Raw genomic sequence first — 19007 nt, 5'->3', positions numbered from 1 at the left:
AGAGCGGTGGCCCTGAGCACTGCACACCACTCCCTGGGCAGCAGCTGCCCCACGCGCCCTTGCCGGTGGCCTCTCGGAGCTTTCCGAGCTCCAGGCCAAGCATTCTGCTTGGCACTGAGCCTGTGCCCAGCCGGGCAGCAGAGCACACAGGTGCTCAGGATGCAGCCGGGGAGGCTGGGAGCAAAGTCCCAAGAGGGTGCCTGCAACAGCCACCGGACAGTGTGGGCAGACTGACCGGGGGACAACCCATTTCACCTGTTCTCCAGACAGAACAGGAATAGAGGAGAAATGGAGGATGAGACCCTGCAGAGTGGGAGCGGGTCATGGGGACAGGCGAGGTGGAGGGCAGCGTCTCATTTCCCACTCCCTGAGCCCAGCCTCTGCACCCCCGCCCGGCCAGTGAGGCTGAAGCACAAGCTCCTGGAGAGGGAGTGGACACCCCTGCCCGGCACTGGGAGGCCCAAGAGGTTCCTTCCCTGCCACCCAGAGCAGAGAGACTCCTGACAGGTACCACAATCACACATGCGCCTGTTCTCCTGGTGTGAGCAAGGGTGCACACCCATGGGCCCATGTGAGGGGCTGGGCTAGAGCACGTCACGGACTTGAGTCTGTGTGTGCACACATGTACACACATCTGCACATGGGGAGCGCACTGTGTAAGCGCATGTCTCAGGGCCTTGTGTATGTATGGAGCATACACACCCCATTCTGGAGTGAGCAAGCCAGGTCTCACACAGGAGAGCTGGTGGGGACCCAGCTATGCTGCCCCTCCAATGCACATCCTGTGTCCTGCTCGGGCGGGGGCTCCACGGCAGGACCTGAGGGGCAGACGCCTGGTGTTCTGGAAAAAGCACAGGTAGCATGACTGCCACCTCCCAGGGCCTACAGAAGCCCTGTGGCTTCAGCTCTCACTAGGAACACTCCATTCCCAACACACATGCACACACAGGTACACATGTGTACATATATATGTGTACACATCGATTCATATGTGTGCATACATGGCACAGCACACAGGCGCATGTACATACACCCACACACATCATACGCACGTGCATAAACACATGTGCACACATACATGCACTTACACATATACGTGTGTGTACACACACATTCGCAGACCACTCACAAGCACATTAACACGTATGTGCATATATGCGTGAGCGCACACACACACACATACACACATTTGCCCACCACAGCACAGGTGGTGAGGGAGAGAAGGGAGAGACGAGAGAAATATTAGACACACTGTGTGAAGACACGGCAGAAAGCTGACAAGAAGCCAACGTGGGCGGGAGGACTCCCAGCCCTGAGCACGGCCCCTGCCCTGCACCCCTCCCTGCAGACCCCGGGTGCCACCCGCCCCCTCCAGCCAGCAGCGGTGATGGGCTCTTGCCTGGACTGCAGGCTCTTGATGCGCGACAGCATGTCCAGGTGTCCAGCAGAGTACTGCTCGATGACATCCATCACATCGTAGGGCCGCAGGCTCTCCTTGAACTTCCGCTTGGACACCAGGAACCGCATGACACTGCAAGGGACCAGCGGAGCTCTGAGCTCCCAGGCCAGAGACTGTCCAGCCACAGCCCAGCCGGCTGGGCCCAGCTTCCCCCTGCCTGTCCCCTGCAAGCATCTCTGAGACAGCAGCCCCGGGAGGAGTAATGCCCATGAGAAGACTGCCCCCTCATCTAGGTCCCCACTTCCCTGACATCAGCTACTCTCAGCACTTGGCCTCTCAGACACACCCTTGCCCACCTGGACTGCCCAGTGTGGGGAGACCTGGCTGTCCACTGACAGACTCCCCTGACACTTGGGACAGACAGGGGCTGTCAGTCCAGTGGCCCCTCATGGGCTCCTGACCTTCTGAGAAGGGGACTGGCCTTCCTGTGAAGAAGCACCCTCAGACCAAGCCTGCCAGTGGCCCCAGCACACCCAGCTCTGCCTTTTCCTTGGAAGTCGTCCCCTGGCACGGCGGACCTGTGGCAAACAGCCCCCGAGCCGGGCAGGGCTCCTCACCACACAGCTCTGATGCTGACTTTCAGGCCAGGGGTCAGGTCCTCGGTCACAAACTCGCAGTTACAGCTCTTGTTGTCCTCCACAACGTCTTCTCCAGGGAGACTTGCTTCTGGGGGGGAGGAAGTACAGGCCATGAGCAGACAATGCCCAGGCTGAGCACCGTGGACACCCGAGTCTCTGCAGCCTGCAGCCCCCAGGGAGTAGCCGCTGTGAGGGTTCAGAAGACATCTCTGTGACAGAACCAGCCGGCCTCAAGGACAACCAGCACACAGGATTCTCTCAGCCAGAAAAGCACGGGGCCCTGTCCTCAGCAAGCAGACTTCAGCAGCACCACACTCCCGGGAGAAGCCGGCTGTTTGGAGCACCTGACGTCCCCTTCCACCACTCAGGCAGGGACGGGGACGGAGCAGGCCAGGGGGCCGGGCTGAGGAGTGGCTGCCAGCAGGGTGGCCGCTAGCAGGCTTAGGGCGTCCTTTCTGCATGATGAGTGCTCTGGACCCAGGCAGAGAGGACCACTGCAAACACAATGCACGAAAGCCCCAAACGGTACCTGCCAGAATGGCAATTCTGACTCAAAGAAAAAAAGGTAGGAAACCCTTGCTCCAAGAGGCCACCACACGTGTCCTGCGCCAGGCGCTGATGTCCCTCCGCAGCAGCCGTCCGGCACCAGGGAGAGCAGCCCTGTACTGGACTCACCTTCCGAGTTCTGCCGTGATGCAGCGCCCTTGATGCGGAAAGCCTGGCGCGCTCGGCTGCGGTCCCCAAAACTCCAGCTCTTGGGCACCTTGCTTGGACTGTCCTCAAGGCTCTGGTCAGCGCTGGGTGACCGCCGGACTGGCTGGGCCTGGGGAGACCCCTTCCCCTTGGCAGTCACGCCTCGGGGGCTGGAGAAGACACGATCTTTCAAACTGACCTTCTGACTGCTCCCACGAGAACCGACAGACAGATGGGTGGACAGACAGACACACACAGAAAAACAGCAAGAGAAGTCACTCTGGAAATAGCACCGTTCATGTCTGCTCTCGGCCAGTGCTGCCCCACAAGACAGGAGGGAGACACAAGTCCAAAGAGAAACCAACCAGGCAGGGGGCTGGGAGCAGCTGCTGGGGTGAAGCGTGGGGCAGGGAGGGGTGGGCAGAGCTCAGCCACGCCTGGGAGGCGATGGCACAGACCTGGAAACCATTCCACCGCCACCACCAGATGCCAGGCCCTCTCCACACTGCCTTGCCAGTCCCTGCAGCATGACACTGGACACAAGAGCTTGGGCTCTTCCCTAGAGCCTTGCATCTGCACCAGTCAGGCCAGCTGCTTTCCTGGTGGTCCCTCTAACTGCCCCCAGCTGACCCTGTCTCTCCACCTCCTGCCCCAGGGCCAGGAGACGGCAGTGCTGCAGCCAGGGCCTATCCAGGTGTACCAGCCTTTCTAACAAACCCCGAGTATCGCCAGGCCTCCCCATGGCCTGCTGTCCAGCACCACCCATCGCTGTGAACCACCCTCACAGGGGTGAGTCTGGATAGCAGAACACCCCACTCCTGCCCAGGATGGCAGGGAAGAGGCACCCTGGCTGCCACAGACCCTGGCCCCAGGCAAGAGGAGGTCCTCTCGTGCCTCTACCCCATGGCTCTTTCCAGCACAGGCTCTGCTTCCTCAGGCCTCCTGTGTCTCGTGTCCCATGTCAGCCCCAGCAACAGGGCTGACACCCCATGTTCACCAACTCCAAAGTCCTCCAGGCCACAGGGGAAAGGAAAGCCGTGGCCGGGCTCTAGCAATCGAGGCCTCTGCCCTGGTCTGTCTGGGAAACCAGGTCTGGGCCTGGCCTGGCTCCTCCCCGCTCCCAACTCCACCATCACCCTGGAGAACAGCAGGTCTCTTATGGACTGAACGACCATTCACACGGGCCCTGCAGGAGCCTCAGGTGTCCCCCAACAGCTTCCAGGCAGGGCCAGAGATCAGCCCCAGAGTCAGAGAGGCCTGGTGGGTCTCAGCCATCCCTCCAAGATTAAGTCCCAATGCCCAGGGTCCCTCAGGAATGTCTTGGGCCCCACCTCCACCTCCACCATTGCAGGCCCCCTCCCCAGCCTCAGGCTGGAGGACACACCCCACAAGCAGTACAGAGGGGCTCACCATAGAAAAGAGACAGCCACAGTGCTGTCACCCATGCTGGACACCAGGGATAGGACCCAAGTCCTCTCTCCACCCCACCCCCAGGAAGCAGGCAACTCGAGAGCCTGTGCTACTGGGTCTCTGAAGAAAGGAAAGATCAAGAAAGAAAACTATGAGGGTGGTGGGCTTGGCATGAACCCTCCTGAGACAGTGGTGGGGACCACGTGGTGTCACGTCCAGTGGGGCAGCAGCAGCTGCTCACTTGGGAAATTGGTGGATGGGAGCCAGGGCTACCTTGAGACCAGGTAATCTTCTCATTCTATCCCAAAGAGGCCCCAGACACTGGGGCCACCTGCTAAGAGCTGTGGTGGCTCTTGTCCAGCTCAGGGGGACACCAGCTTCCAGAATCCCTCTCTTCCTGTGGGCTCCTCCTCCATCACACGACCATTTTAGATGCAAGAAACAAGCCCCTCCAGCCCATCCTGGGGCAGGCTGGAAACCACACTCTCTAACATCACTCAAGGTCCACTTCCACTCCTCCCTCCTCCATCCTAAGCAGTGACAGAAAGGAGACAAGGAGAGCCAGTCACATCCTCCAGAAGCACAGCTGTGCACCAAACCAGGGTGACAGGCCTGAATCCCGGCGCTCCTGGAGACGCACAGCACTGAGGGCTGGCAACCAGGAAAGGTGCCCACGGGAGGGGATGTTGCAGTCCTGCCAGTGAAATGCTCAGCCACCTGACCCGAGCCTGGCCAAGAAGGCTCAGAACCCCAAGTCTCCAGAGCTGCATGAAGTGAGGACTGAATGAATTCTGCAAGCTCCCCACCCCGCCAGAGGAACCTGGAGTCGACTGCTGCTCCTTCCTAGCAGGACATCCTACAGTCCGCATGATAAGCACTGGCCCAGCGGAGCCAGGGCCCCAGACCCACACAGAGCCACCTGCGGCCACAGCAGAGGCAAAGTTGCCAGGAAGCAGCCAGGGCTTTGGTGGTGGCTCCGCTGTCCCCAGCTTTAAGGCTCCACTCCCACCTGAGACCTGCAAGGGAGGCCCTGCCAAGGTGGGGACAGAACGGCTCAACCTGCAGGAGGTCAGTGAGGCTTCTTCAGCTCCGGGCTGGATGGCCTTGTGGTCTTGAGGCTCCCTTGACCTCCAAGCCAAGGACAAAGCAAACGCAAGAGGGGCTCTGGAGCACTTCCCTGCCTGCCCTGGCGAGGGCGCTCACACCAGAGCCACCTCTTGGGTTAAGTCAGGTTGCTTTGGCATTTATGAGGGACAAGCTCAAGCAGAATGGGGGGGCAGCCTTTTCCTGGCCCATCACTCTCCCAGGGACGTGCCATGAAATGGCCCTCAGGCTGGCCAGCACACAGGGACCAATTCAGCAATGCAGGAAGCCGGATCTACAGTTACTGCCCAACCCACACTGGACCAACGATGCCCGGGGAGAGCAAGGGGACATCCCATAAAGAGAACAGAGCTAGGCAGGCTTTTCCTGCTCCACAGCTCCATACCTTCCTGTCCCCACGCAGCCTGACATCAGCCCTCGACCCAAGGACTCAGCCTGTGGCCAGAAGTACCCTGGACACAAATGCTGGCCAGGCAATCAGGACAGCTACAGCCAGGACCCAAGCAGGGTACCTCCCTTTCTGGTGCTGCAGCAGGCACCCCACAAGTGCCTGACCTGGAAGAGAGGCCTGGGGCGGGGTCGGCCCTGCAAGCCCCTCTCCTGGTGGAGAAGGTCTGAGCATGCACAGATGCAGAGGCGCAGCATGCTGCTGGGCGCCAACCCACGCATGCACAGGGCCAGGCGAGCTCACACCAGGGGCACTGTGCGCTGCCTGCACACGCTGGGCAGCACTGGGGGGACTCAGAGGAAGGGCCCCGGAGCAAGCAGGACAGAGGCCTCCACACACCCAACAGCAGACAGGGGTCGGGCAGGTGTGGGCACAGTGCAAGGGGTCCGGTGGGGCCTTTCCACCATCCTGCTTCCAGTCTGCCCTGAACCAGGCCTATGAGTCAGAGGGGGAGCCGTGGCTTCAGGCTTGGGGCTGGGTGTCTCCCCCGAGCACAAAGCACACGGAGAGCTGCCTCCTTTGTGAGGCGGCTAAGGATGGACCTCAGTGCCTAGTAGAGGTGCCAGACTGGCCAGCCCTGGGGGAGCGGCTCCCTGAAGGGCAGTGCCGGGTTTCTGTAGCAATACAATGGGGCTCTGGCCAGCGCCCTGCCTCCGAGGTAGCAGCAGCAGCGGCACTTTGGTGTGTGGGGGGAGGGCCAGGCCTCGAGCTGGGGGGTGCTGGCCGGCTCATCTGGAACCTCTAGTAAGCAGGGAGGCAGGAGCGTGCAGCGGGGCGTCAGTCCGTGCGAGCGTTGCGCGGTACCTAGAGTGTCCAGGGCAGCATCCGCACAGGCACCCTCGGCACGGTCTGCCTTTACTGGAAACGAGGAGAGCACAGTTAGTCCGGGGCCAGGGCCGGCAGGACCGGCAGACAGCAGGTGCACGAGGCACCGCCACCACCGGGTAGGGCTGGGCTCAGTCCCTCAGCTGTGGAGTTTGCGTCTGAGCAAGGACAGCCAGAGGGGATGCACGAAAGTCTTCCACAGCCTGGAAAAGAAAATAGTCTCCTATTTTTGGAGAAAAAGATTCTGGGTTTTTTCCTCCAAAAATACCTTTTCCTTCCAAAGCCAGAGTTTAAGTTCGTGTCTTAAAAAATGTATTATTTTTTGCTATATCCATGCCAACAACAATAAAAATAATACATAGGCGAAGACTTTGCAGAGGCTGATTTGAGGTGGCTATGACCCGGCAGGAACTGCAGTGACGCATGCACCTTTCAGGGAGAAAAAATGTGCAACTTAACGTTCAAACTAGGCAGCGAGGTCTCGCCACACCAGCCTGTGGCTCGGCCAGAAGTGGGTCTCGGTCTGGGGTGAGGGGGACGTCTGCTCGTAACTGGGAGAAGGCTTGGGGTGCCTAGACTGAAGAAGGCTTTTGCCAGAGCTAGGCCACCGCATCTTGGTGAGGCCACTTCACACCTGGCCTCCGAAAAGAGTCCACAAAGATTCGGCCCCAGCATCTCACTGGAGCCCTGGACGTTTGCCTCGGCATCAGGACTGCACGTTTTAAACACAAGTGAAAACAGTGAGCAGCAGTAACAAGACCGGTCCATCATCTCCCTCCAGCTCTGCCTGGCCCCTTTTGCAGCCAGTTCCCTGGAGCAGCGTTTCTCAAGCTGCACCCAAGGAACCGCTGCGTGCCACGGTCTCGAGTCAGAAACCAGCTCCCAGGAGGACAGGGTCAGTTCTCCGAGCTCCTTCACACATTGATTTAAAAACCGATGCTCTCTGCGACATGTTTCCTTACATCAATCTCTCCACTTAGGCACAAAGCGCACTGTGCGAATCCTGGCAGACAGGCAGTGTGGTGGTTCCTCCAGGGCCCTGGCCCTTGCCACAGGGGAGTCTGGGTGCATGCAGGCTGGGGCCCAACCCCACAGGGGTTTGTTTTTGAAGCAGAAAAACAGCTTCAGGCACTTTGGGGAAACAGGACTAAGTAAAGCTGGCCTGGATGGCTGACCTCAGAGAAACCATCACCAGCCAAGCCCCTGGGATCCAGCTGGCGGCAGCTGGTGTCCAGCAGCTCCAGCTGTTCCCAGAAGCCCTGCCTAACTTTACCCCAGCTGCACCAAACCTGCTGCGCTAGCAGATTTGCCCTCAGCCCCAGCAAGGGGTTCATGCCTGAACACAGGGCTGCTGCCCAGGGGCCTTCAGGGTCCTCACTCCCGAAGGGAGAAGGACAAAGGAGGTCCTCGGCTCAGAGCACCTGTAAAGGTCCCCAGTTTTGCCCCCAGCAATGTCACCTCACCCCAGGAACCCTCCCGGAGTCCTGAAACCTTGTTCTATGATGGAAAAATGTCTGGAGAGCTGCATCATCAGACTCCGTGGCTGCTAACTGCTGGACACTGAGACAGAGAGCCCTCCACTTTCTAACTGTGCCGCTTGCTGGTCGCCAACCTCCCCGAACACCCGCCACTGCTTGCTGGGTGCCAGGATCCCTGACTCAAGCCAGCACGACAATGTCCATTCCCCTAGGGCTTGAGGTGGACACTGGGTCCTTTCCCCTCCCACAGGCCAGGCAGATCTCAAGGCCCCAGGTGGGAGCCAGCAGGCAAGCCCATGGGGGTTCCATGGGGTACAGACACTGACCAAGACCAGACAGGACAGACAGGCACCAAACACATGCCTCCCCCTGCAAAGAGGAGGCCCACTTGGCCAGAGGGCGAAGCTAGGGGGCTCCTCCAGGCCTGGGGAAGGCAGTGAGGTAGGGAAGGGACTACAGAGGGCAGGTCAGAGCAGTCGCGGCCACAAGAGACACACCGGAGCAGCACTAGAGCCCCACCCCTGCCCCAACTGCCCATCCCAGACCCCTCAGAAGGCCCCCCAAAGACTCCAGCCCAGTCGCATGGGTCCTACTGGGGCCGAGGATCCCAGCCAGCTGGAGGCTTGCCACTTTGTGCCCACACCCTGAGCTGGGACCCAGAAGGTCCACGGCAGCTGAGAGAGTCCCCGCATCCACACCACCCACCTGCCCGGCCTGGAGGATGCCAGCTGGGACCCTGCCAGCGCAGAGCAGGGCTCTGCACTCAAAGACGGGCAGAGGCTCAGCCCCTAGAGACTTGGGGCCAGCGGGGGCCCTAGGGAGACAAACACCCCTTAACACTGCAGAGTGGTCTCTCACTGGCAGCCCAAGGACAGGCCCGCCTGCCACTTGTTACCTCAGTAAAAGAACAATGTCCTGCAGACCTGAGGGGCTGTGGCTGCCCCAGCAGGGGACAGAGACACCAGCCTCTGTCACTTGGTTGGCAGGTATGCATCCTGGGGAACAGGTGGGTGGTCTTCCCTGACAGAAGCAGCCCCTGGAGCCCCTCCCAAGGGGACGGGGCCCAAATCAGCTGCCCCAACTGAGCACCTTACCCCAGAGCATCCCAGAAGGGCCAGGCTGGCAGACACTGGCCCTCAGGGAAGGACGTGGGGAGGCACAGGCAGGCAGGGACCACCGACACGCCACGCAGGGAAGACACAGGAGTGGCAGGGACAGGGAGCAGGGGAGCCACGGAACATACCAGAGAGCTGGGGGCTCCCGTGGGTCCTCACCTTGAGTCCTGCTTTCAGGGTCAGCACCTCATCCCAAAAGACAGAGCAGACGAGAAAGGGGCCCGAGAAGGGCAGTGACAGTGATTAAAAGCACTTGGGGGCAGCAAGATTTTCCAAATGGGGGCAGGAGAGGGAGAGAGAGAGAGAGAAAGGCTGAGAGAGAATCGCGCAGAGGAGGCTAAAGCTACAGGCGACAAGCTCGAGAAACCCCACGGGGCCAGGAGCCTCGGGAGAACTGCTCCAGGAGGGCGGGGTGCTGGGTGGGCAGCAGAGGGGGCAAACAGGCCCCTGCCCCACCGGCAGATTAGAGCTCAGCTCCAGTACCCCTGGTGAGGGGCACAGGGCTGCCCATCCGGCCACTGCCAGGCGCTGGGGCCAGGATAGGGCAGCCACAGCGCGGTGGCAGTGAGAACAAGTGGCCCCTTTCTGAGCAGCCCCCACAGCAAGGCTGGGCACCCCGTTCCCCTTTCATCCCAAACAGGACTGGGTGGGGCTGGCTCTCTTCTTTACCCGACCTGGTCACCAGCAACACTAGGTCACACGCTGGCCAGCACTATGATGAGCCGGCCTCTCTCTCCCTAGCTCCAGGGTTAGTTTTCTTATCCTCTTTGAGGGGTTTTCGGTCACTGGTTTTTCCATTTGCTGATTTTGGGCAGAGACACTGTCAATACTTTCAATAATAGCTCCCGTTGCTTTTTCCCCTTCCATGGGATTTGATGAATGAAGGGTCAAGTCCTTCTTGGCTGGACAGAGGAAGGGGTTGGCCAGGTGGGTCACGAGGGAGGCAGGTAGGCGTCTGACTCAGACCCAAGGTTAGGGTCAGAGTTACTCTGCAACATGTGGACAGGGCACTGGGCTGGGGGACACGCATTTGCCCAGAGGATCTTGGGAGCTCAGCAAGGATGCTCAGGTGCTGGAGTGCACTGGAATCGTCGTTGTGAAATGATCCTGATTTTCTTTCTGGCACTGGGAAGACAGTAGCTGGCTCCTGGCCTCCTCTCCTGCAACAGAGCTAGCCCTATGAGCCCATCTAACTTGCCTGAACTCACAGCACCTCGGGGCCAGCAGAGGCCAGGGAAAGGACCCAGCCGAAGTCCCTGGATGGGCCCTCAGCAAAGGGGACAGGGTTGAGTGGCACACACAATGGGAGGAGGGCGTCCAACTCCCAGAGGTGGTGTTGACTCAGCCTCACCCAGAGACTGACAGCCCGTCTACTGGCATCCAGCCCTCCCGGCCCGGCCCAGAGTGCCAGGAGTGCTAACCGGTAGACATTTTCACCTGAGCACTCAGCTCAGACTGCTGTAAATCTAGGCCTCGGGCCTGGGGGAATCATCTAGCAGAAATCCCCATCCTTGGTGTCTCCTGGGAGGTTGGAGGCGCAGGCGGGAGCGGGCGCACCAGGAAGCCCCCAGCTACCCAGACCCACAGTGCTGCAGAGTCCAAAGCCCTGCAAGGATGCTGTGAACACAGCCGCACGCTCACACATGGAAGCACACACGGGTCCCACGACAGCCTTTGCCCCACGACTTGCAGTGCACAGACAGAGAGCAGGACTGTAGGGTGCGCACTCAGCAGACACGCCAAGGCAGCTGGAGGCAGGAGGGACTGACCTGGGCGATGGCTCCGGCTGCGGCTCCTTCCTTCAAACAGAGAGACAAGAACATCAGAGGCCAGAGCCCACAGGGTACCTCCCTCAGTGCCCACTCAGGGTCCCCTGTCCACCCGAACCCCTACCCTGGGGCCCCACAGCCCCACCACAGAGAGTCAGAGAACGCTGAAGTCCTGTCCTGCTGAGAGTCCTGAGGCCCAAGGACACATGTCCCGGAGGCAGGAGGGGTTCCCAAAGAGGCCACTCGGCCTCCTGACACAAGTTTCCCCACTCAGTACAAGCAGACTGATGCTCATTTTAATCAGAGCCATGCCGACAACGTTTCAAACAGGAAGTGCTTGCTAAAGAAAGCTCTGAACAGAATTCTTTTTTCTGTGTAATTTTCCAATGGAAGGTTAACTTGGCCAACAAGCTACCAGTCTGCCAGGCTCACCCAGGGCCAGGGCTGCACCCAGGACTCATTCTGCTTACAAGGCCACTTCAGCCTCCATCTGTTTCATTTGGGCTCGCTTTTTCTTTCGACAGGGAGCTGAGTATTTCTAGGAGCAATATTCATCATAAACTGCATATAAGCTCTGTGGCGCAGGTCTTAGTCACAAAGCCAGGCAGTCTGGGGTGATGGGCCCAGGCTGGTGGCTGCAGAAAGGAGAAGGCTCTTCTACCAACTTCCAAACACTGCACACAGCACGTGTCCCATCACCATGTCAGCAGCAGAGCCCAGAGACAGCACAAAGAGAGGCCCTGGCCCACTCCACGCATGGCCTGGGGTCCGAGAAAGAGCCCCAGCCCGCCTTGGCTCTCCTTTCTGGAATTGCCTCTCGAAAGCAGCCAGTCCAGGCACATGTGGCCTGAGCCTGCGGTCCTCCCCAGCAGCCCTGGACCTCAGCTGTGCTCAGACCTGGGGCTCACATTCGGTCCAGCATCAGCAGCATTGGCTTCTCATGGTTGTTGCAACAAGTTACCAGGAACTTGGGGAATTTAGCAGTTCGGGGGGCCTGAAACCTCAGATCGGGAGAGGGCAGTGCTGTGCTTGCTCCAGTGAGACAGTGGAAGCCCTTCCTGCCTCTTCTAGTTCTGCAGACCGCACCATTCCTTGGTCCAGGGCTCATCTCTTCCGTCTTCCAGGAAGCTCTCTTCCCCACCCGGTGTCTCCTCTGCCCCTTTAGAGGACAGCTGCTCAGAGCTGCAGCCCATGGGCAGTAAGGCTGGCCTCACCTCAAGACCTTTAACTCACCTCCTCCAACACCCTTTTCTGAATAAGATCAACTTCTTAGGCGTGGACATATTTTGGGGTCCAGCACTCAAACCTCTAGCCTGCACCTTGCTCCCTAAAATAATCTCCACCTTGCACCCATAATATACTGACCTATCCCAGTATCCCCTCAAATCCCAACCCACTGTGGCATTCAGACTTTCCTCTACACACCATCAGCTCACGATCTGGAAGATAACAATGTCCAAATGACAATGACTGTTAGACCCCTACCACCTTGTTTAGAAACCCACATAGCTATTGTTGCTTCTTGTTGCTGTCGTTCTGCTTTAGTTGTTGGTGATTTTTTCCGTTTGTTTGCTTCTTGATTTTTCTTTTTTTCTTTAAAATAAAAAAAATTACCTCCCCAAAACATAAATCAATAAATAATGTCAGCTCAAAAAGTCCCAAATTTCATCATCTTAAATTATCTACATAATTTAAGTCAGGTGTGGAAGAGACACCGGGTGGGGAAAAAGCACGCGGACTTGTGGTCTCAAAACAGGTGATCTGCTTAAAATTGACCACGGCAGGGCAGCATGACAGTCACCGCCACCAAAAAGGAAGATAGCACCTCAGAGGTCCTGGCCGCAAAAGCTTGAAACCCAGCAGGCAAATCCCTTGGTCCAGGCTCTGGGAGTAGTCGGTGGTTCCTGGCCCCACCGGCCTCTGCCTCTGCTGCGGCTGCCCACCCCTGCTCTGCTGCTGAGGGCCTCCGTGAGCTCTCTCCTGCTCCCACCATCCCAGCAGGCCAACGGCCTTTCCTTTTGTCCGCACCGGCAGCCTCCCTGCTCCAAAATCCCTGCGACTGTGTCACAGAGGTCAGTGCTGTCCCCCAGCAGGCACTCGAGTATCCTTCCAGGTAGCTCATCTTTGTTCTTGGCTTCTGCTGAGGTGGCTGACTGGACCCATGACTCGCACACCTGATCCCATCAGCAAATAACTGGCCAGTCTCTCTGTGGCTGTGGCTCCAGAACTGGCTTTCTGAGCATCGGCAAATCTCCTGAGTTAGGCTTCTCTGCTAGGAGCCAGCCGGGACCCCCCTGAACCTCCACCCTCTGGTGTTTGGTAGTTTCCGCTAAGTCGCTCTCCTTCTCCACCTACAAGCAGCAAGGAGAAAGCAGGCTGACTTCCACTTCGCTTCCTCACTCCACGGCTCAGTTCAGCACTCAGCGTCTGTCACTGTGCTTCCACCTGCCGGTGACAGCGGTCCCGCCAAGCCTCTGCCAGCCCACAAGGCTGATGTCTCCTGGGTGCCCGGTGACACCCTCTGCTCGCCTCCTTCCCTGAGGCTAAGCGGTGCCTCAGCCTCCACGTTCCCAGCAGCGTCAGTTCACGGCAGTGTGTCTGTCTCCTCTCGGACAATACCAGCTTCCTCCACCGAGGTCCTCACTGCCTCCGGAGCTCTTGGAAGCCCCTCGAGCACCAATGTTCCACCAAGCCTCTCATCAGGCAGGATGGACCTGTTCCAGCATGAGCCTCAAGCCCTTTTGGCCCCTGCTCATTACTCCGTTCCAGATCCCCTTCCCCGGGGCTGGGTATCGTTACAGGGGAGCAGCACTTCCCAGAATTGAAATCTGCACCGGTTTGCTAGAGCTGTGGAGACAGGCTCGCTCCAGAGGAAGAGGAGCCCTCCCTCCCACCTCGTGCAGCTTCTGGGTGGCTCCGGGTGCTCCCTGGCCTGTGGCTGCCATCACGCCAGCCTCTGCCTCCACAGCACTTGGTCCTCTCCTGAGTGTTCCTCTCCTAACTTCCTGCTCCTCCCAGGACATGGCAACCAGACTCAGGGCCCACGGGAAACTCCAGTTGTGAAGCAGACACCAAAGGTCTTGCTCACAGGTTAAGGAACCTATCTTTGAGAGGTAGGGGCCGCCATTCAACCCACTGCAACCCCTTGCCCCACAAGGCCTCTCTGAAGACAGAAAAGCACTTAGGGCTCACTCTCATCCCCCAGCTGACAGCAGCTTCCTCACGCCCACCGCTGTGCCAGCCCAAGCACTTTGGCAATTGTAGACCTTGTAATTAAAGCAGGACCTTCTGCGACCTTGTAATTAAAGCAGGATCTGGCTTGGGACCCTCCCTCCCACCTGGGTCCCCCAGGGTTCCAGCCATGGTCAGCTGGCCTCATAGCAGCAGCGTCCTCACCCTCTTCCTCCTGTTGTGCCCACCCATGGGACCTGCCACCTCTTTGGTAACAGGAGCCTAAACTGGGTCAGCAAAAGAGGAAAGGGCAAACACAACATGGCCAAGACTGTCCCCAGCGCTCCCCAGAGTTCCCAGCCTCTCTTTGGGGCCTGAAACCCAAGACCTCCTGTCCCTGGCTGAGGTAGCTGGGGTCCCCAAAGCTACAGCCCTGGCTACCCTACAGCTGACCTGAAGGTGAGTCCAGACTTGCTCTTGAGGTTCCTCAACAGCTCCAGCTGGTTGAGAGGTGGGATGAGTCTGGGCAAGAGAAGGAGAGGTGAGTGAGCCCCTGTACTGCCTCTGTGCCAGCACGCTCCTCACTCAGGGAAAGTGGCAGGCGCCTGGGGGAGGACTGGATCAGCCTGCCCTCTGTGGCAGTGGCCCACTTGGGGCCCTGGTCTTGATGTCCTCCCATCTCGCAGGCCCTGGGGCCATGTCCACTCTCTGGGCTGCTCTGAGGGCCGCAGGCCCTGGACAGGGGGTGACTGGCACAGATAGCTGAGGAAGCATGCCCACGCTGTCTGCGAGCCGCCCCTGTAGTGTGGAGGGGCCAGGAGATCTGAGCCCAGGTGGGGATCCCCTCCCCAATACTCCTCCCCCTGAACACTCCCAAGGGCAGCACAGCTGCAAACACTGCGCCCAACACACCAGGGCCCAGACTCCCAACTCCCTCTGCAGAGCCACCTTCCCTGTCGAAGCTGGGGTGGGACGGGATGGGAGGGAGGTCCCAAGAGGGCTTTGCCTCATCAGGCCCCCGCACCCCAAGGACCCTCAGCAAGTGCCTGGCTCTGCTTCCACCCCCTGGGCCTGTTCACCTGCCCCAGGAGCCTCGTGCCTGGTCCCATTTGCACTGACACATGGCCATGCACAGGTCCAAGGGCAGTGTGGGCCAGCAGCCTCCAGGGAAGGTAAAACTTCCATCTCCTACCCGCCCTGACCCCACAACCTCTCGCCCATGACCCTCTGCTCCCTTCTGGCTGCTGCCTGCCTCCCCCCGCCCCTGTCCAGCTTCAGGGAAATGTGCTCCATGGAGAACGGAGGAGGCCCCTCAACTGCTCGGGGCCCCAGGCCTATGCATTCCAGGCCTGACCCCGCCCCACCCTGCTCTGTGCACTCCGGCTCTAGGGGAGCCCCCTGAGCTCTCCTGACTCCTGACTACAGCCTAGGATGCTCCAGGCCCACAAGCCCCACCCAGGTCATCTCTGCCCTGTCTGCCTCAGCTGCAAGCACACCCTCTGGGTCTTTAATGCCTGGGGACTCGAGGACAGTTCTTTTAGCCCAGCCTGACTCCTTATGACCCCTATCCCTCTACCTGCATTGCCCCTCTCATCTCTCTGCCCAGCCCCACCCTACTTGATCCTCCGGATGTGCCTAGCACCCTTGCCAAGCTCCTGTTCACTCTCAGTGGCTCCTGGCTGCCTCTGAACAAACGGACCACTGAGCCCACTGGGCCTAGGAGCTGTACTCTGCTCTCACTACCCAGGAAGCTCCTCTCCACACAGGCTGCCCGCAGCCCCTGCCGCCCCTCCAGCCCATGCTGCTCCTGCCTCTCGTGAGCAGGTGAGCTGTTTACGATGGGTGCAGCTGCTCAGCTGCTCAGAGTGGGACTCCTCACTCACTCTGCACCCCCAACAGAGCCAGGCTCCAGGGACTCCGAAGCACTGATGGAAGGGCTCCCCCCACCCTCCCTGCCCCAGCCCTGTCCAGGCTGTCAGCACTAAGCAGGGCCCAGCATCAGGTTAGTCAGCATGGGTGCAGCACAGCCCCCAGGCCACCCCAATACCCACAGGGTCACAGTTGTCCTTCCTCAACCCTCACTCCTGGGGCCCAGAGCAGGGACCCCAGGGTGGGGCAGCTCCCCCCTCAGCCCACACACACACAGGCCTGGGTTAGAGACGGAGACTTCAGCCCTCAGAGCCAGACGAGACAGCATGCCTGGGACACACAGCAGCATCAGGGCAGGTATGGGGCAGGCCAGGGCGGGCTGCACACCCAGCCTGGACCCGCCCATTAGAGAATGGGGTGCAATAATATGCTAAGGGAAAGGGAGTGGGGGGAGGCCCCAGGAAGAACTGGCTGGTTTGGGGGTTCCACCAGCTCTGGGGGACAGCTCCTGCCACCTGGGTACTCTGCAGATGTTCGGGTGTCTTACTTCTGGGTGTAGCACTGGCTCAAGAAGATAGGCAGAGGCAACCAGCTGGAGTCAAGGAGTTGGTTGTGTTGTGGATCCCCAGGGGTCCAGAAGGACCTGGGTGCCAGGGCCACCTTTACACCTGAGGCCTGCAGGGAGTGTGTAGGATAAGAGACACCCTACCCCTGACTGGCCACTGTCCCACACAGCTGCCCTGCCCACATAGGGTGGACCCTGACACTGTGGCAGGGCGGGCACTGCATGCTGGAAGGGGCTGTGGATCACTGGGCAGGGCTGGAATGATCTACTGCCTTGCGCAGGTCCACGCACTCCTGGGGAAGTGGGGAAGGGGCCCCTGCAAGGTTTCTGAGGGGCTCTGCAGCCCCAACAAAAGCAAAGACCCTGGTTCCCCACTTTCCGTGCAGCCAGATGCACAGGGAGGAAGGGCCAGCAGCCATGGCCACACTGGTACCACTAACAGGGAGGCCACATGCAGTCTCTGCCCTGGGCCCTGGACACATGTCACAAGACAACAGAAAGGAGGGCACGGGGAGAGGGACCTCAGAGGCAGGTGACCCCACAGGACCCCTCACAGGTGTGAGCTGACCTGCACTGGCTGGTGGATGCTGGCCTGGGATGAGTCCTTGGACAGGGACACAGGTCCCTGAGCTACCTAAGCCCCACACCCCACTCCACTGTTCCTAAACAGGGCTGGAGGCTGGGGGCGGACAGGGGTGGGTAGGGGACTACAGCTATGAACAAAACACAAAGCAGGACAAGGAACAGAAATGACCTGAGGACAAATGGACCCGGCACCAGAAGCAGTGGCTGAGGAGGAGGTGGGGAACAGAGCAGGGCAAGGAAGGTAGCTCTGGGTCCAGGGAGAGGACACAGTCAGCAGGGGCTCCAGGCAGGGGAAGGGCAGAGATGACAGGTCTGACGATGAGGACGCTGGGGCAGGGGATGGCTCCGCGGCCAGCAGGGGGCAGGCTCAGAGAGCTCGTCCCAGGGGCAACTAGACAGCACGAGAACCACACACACGGCTTTCTGTCCCATGCATTTCCTACCTGGACGCCCCGTAGGTTTGAGTTTGTGAGCTTTCAAGTGTTTTCACGCACACACACACAAAGGGAAAGAACCAAAATTTTTAAAAGAACGGGAAAAGGAAAACAAAATGAAGAAAATCGTTAAGGGAAGTGGGGAAAACAACAAAACAAAGAAAATTAGCACAAGGCTCAGTCCTATCCAGCCACTTGGCAAGGGGCATGGTGACAGGGCAACACTAAACGCTGCTTCCAGAGGGACCAGACGGCCGAGCCCAGGACTTGGCGTCCCCGAGATGCCAGTGGGTAGGTGCCAGGGCAGGGGCAGAGGGGAGCCGCTTCCCGAGTTCACACCCTATAGGCAGCACAGGTGGAAAAGCCTCAGGCCTGCGGGACCATTGCTGATGTCAGGAGCCTCGGACAACTGGCAGCTCAGAAGGCCCAGAGTGAGGTCCCAGGGTCAGGCCAGGAAGTTGGGGAGACCCCAGCTCGGCCTGGGCCACCTGAGTGCGGGGCCAGCTGGCAGCATGATGCCATGCAGGGCTCTGGGCCTGCAGTATCCCACCATGTAGATGGCCCAGCCCCTCCCACCTCAGCCTTCATCCGTACACCTGAGCGAGCGGCTGCCAGGCCCTCTGCCCACTGACCCCGGGGCACCCCGCGCTACCTTCCCGACTGCTGGAGAACTTCCGGGCCAGCACTGGGTTGGTCCTGCACTTGGTCTTGCTGGGGCGGGCACTGCCTTGCTGGGGTCGGGGTCACTTTCCTTCCCCCACACCTGGCCCCAGCCCTCGCTGGGCAGAGCTCCCCACTCCCCTTGAGAGCCAGAAGCCAGGCGGGCAGAGGCCTGGGGCGGGAGCAGCTCTGCAAGGCACTGGCCTATGGGGGTGGGGGGTTCTCCACACAACACACCCAGTTAAGGACAGGAAGCAAGGGCGGGATGGAGGTGAAAAACCAAAGCCGCGACACTACCAAACAAAGGACAAAATTAATACTGGAAAATAAATCACACACAAAATGTTTTTGAAAAATACACTTTAAAGAAAAAGAGAAACAAAACTCAGTGAACCAAAACTAATGAACAACAGAAAAGGGGTTCAAGAACAAATGGAAATTAACAACAGAGAATCGATGTGCTGGGCGGGCGGCGGGCTGGGCGCGGCGGTACCTGTACATGGGCACCGTGACCGTGCGCTCATAGTACTGCCAGGTGGAGTGCAGGTCCGTGCGCGACAGGTTGGTGGCGTAGAATCTCCAGGCGGACTGCAGAGGAGAGGCGGGGGGTCAGCAGGCGGCGCCCTTTGACACTCCGCCATCAACAGAACTTCACCCCTGCTGTTTCCACACCACAGCCTCAGTTTACCCTCAGGGAAGGGGCAGCAGGACCACACCCCAAAGCTGGCCAGGCGCTCAGCACCTGATCTGGGGGCCCTGCAGTTACCTCCCTGCCCTCCACACTTCTAAGAGGGTGTGTACCCAGGTCCCGTGCGGCCTGGGAGGGTGAGGTGGGGTCTCATCC

The 19007-nt window shown here is 59.5% G+C and overlaps 1 protein-coding gene across 21 annotated transcripts in view; it reads right to left on the bottom strand.

Moving 5' to 3' along the window:
* Positions 1-19007, bottom strand: part of Kcnq2 (potassium voltage-gated channel subfamily Q member 2) — a 55154-nt gene that overhangs the window by 9596 nt on the left and 26551 nt on the right. For 3 of the 21 annotated variants that reach the window (XM_063248027.1, XM_005000377.3, XM_003462801.5), the window contains exons 8-15: positions 18657-18751; positions 17513-17542; positions 14504-14572; positions 10880-10909; positions 6497-6550; positions 2713-2936; positions 2017-2125; positions 1400-1531 (exon numbers count right to left, since the gene is read on the bottom strand). In XM_063248027.1, coding sequence (XP_063104097.1) covers positions 1400-1531; positions 2017-2125; positions 2713-2936; positions 6497-6550; positions 10880-10909; positions 14504-14572; positions 17513-17542; positions 18657-18751 — 743 coding nt within the window. The other 18 variants (XM_005000378.4, XM_003462803.5, XM_063248022.1 and 15 more) reach the window with 15 other exon arrangements.

The sequence above is a fragment of the Cavia porcellus genome, unplaced genomic scaffold, assembly GCF_034190915.1.
Source record: "Cavia porcellus strain 051 isolate PalLab524CR breed Dunkin Hartley unplaced genomic scaffold, mCavPor4.1 scaffold_5, whole genome shotgun sequence".
NCBI lineage: Eukaryota > Metazoa > Chordata > Mammalia > Rodentia > Caviidae > Cavia > Cavia porcellus.
This window is presented reverse-complemented; position numbering and strand designations above follow the sequence as displayed.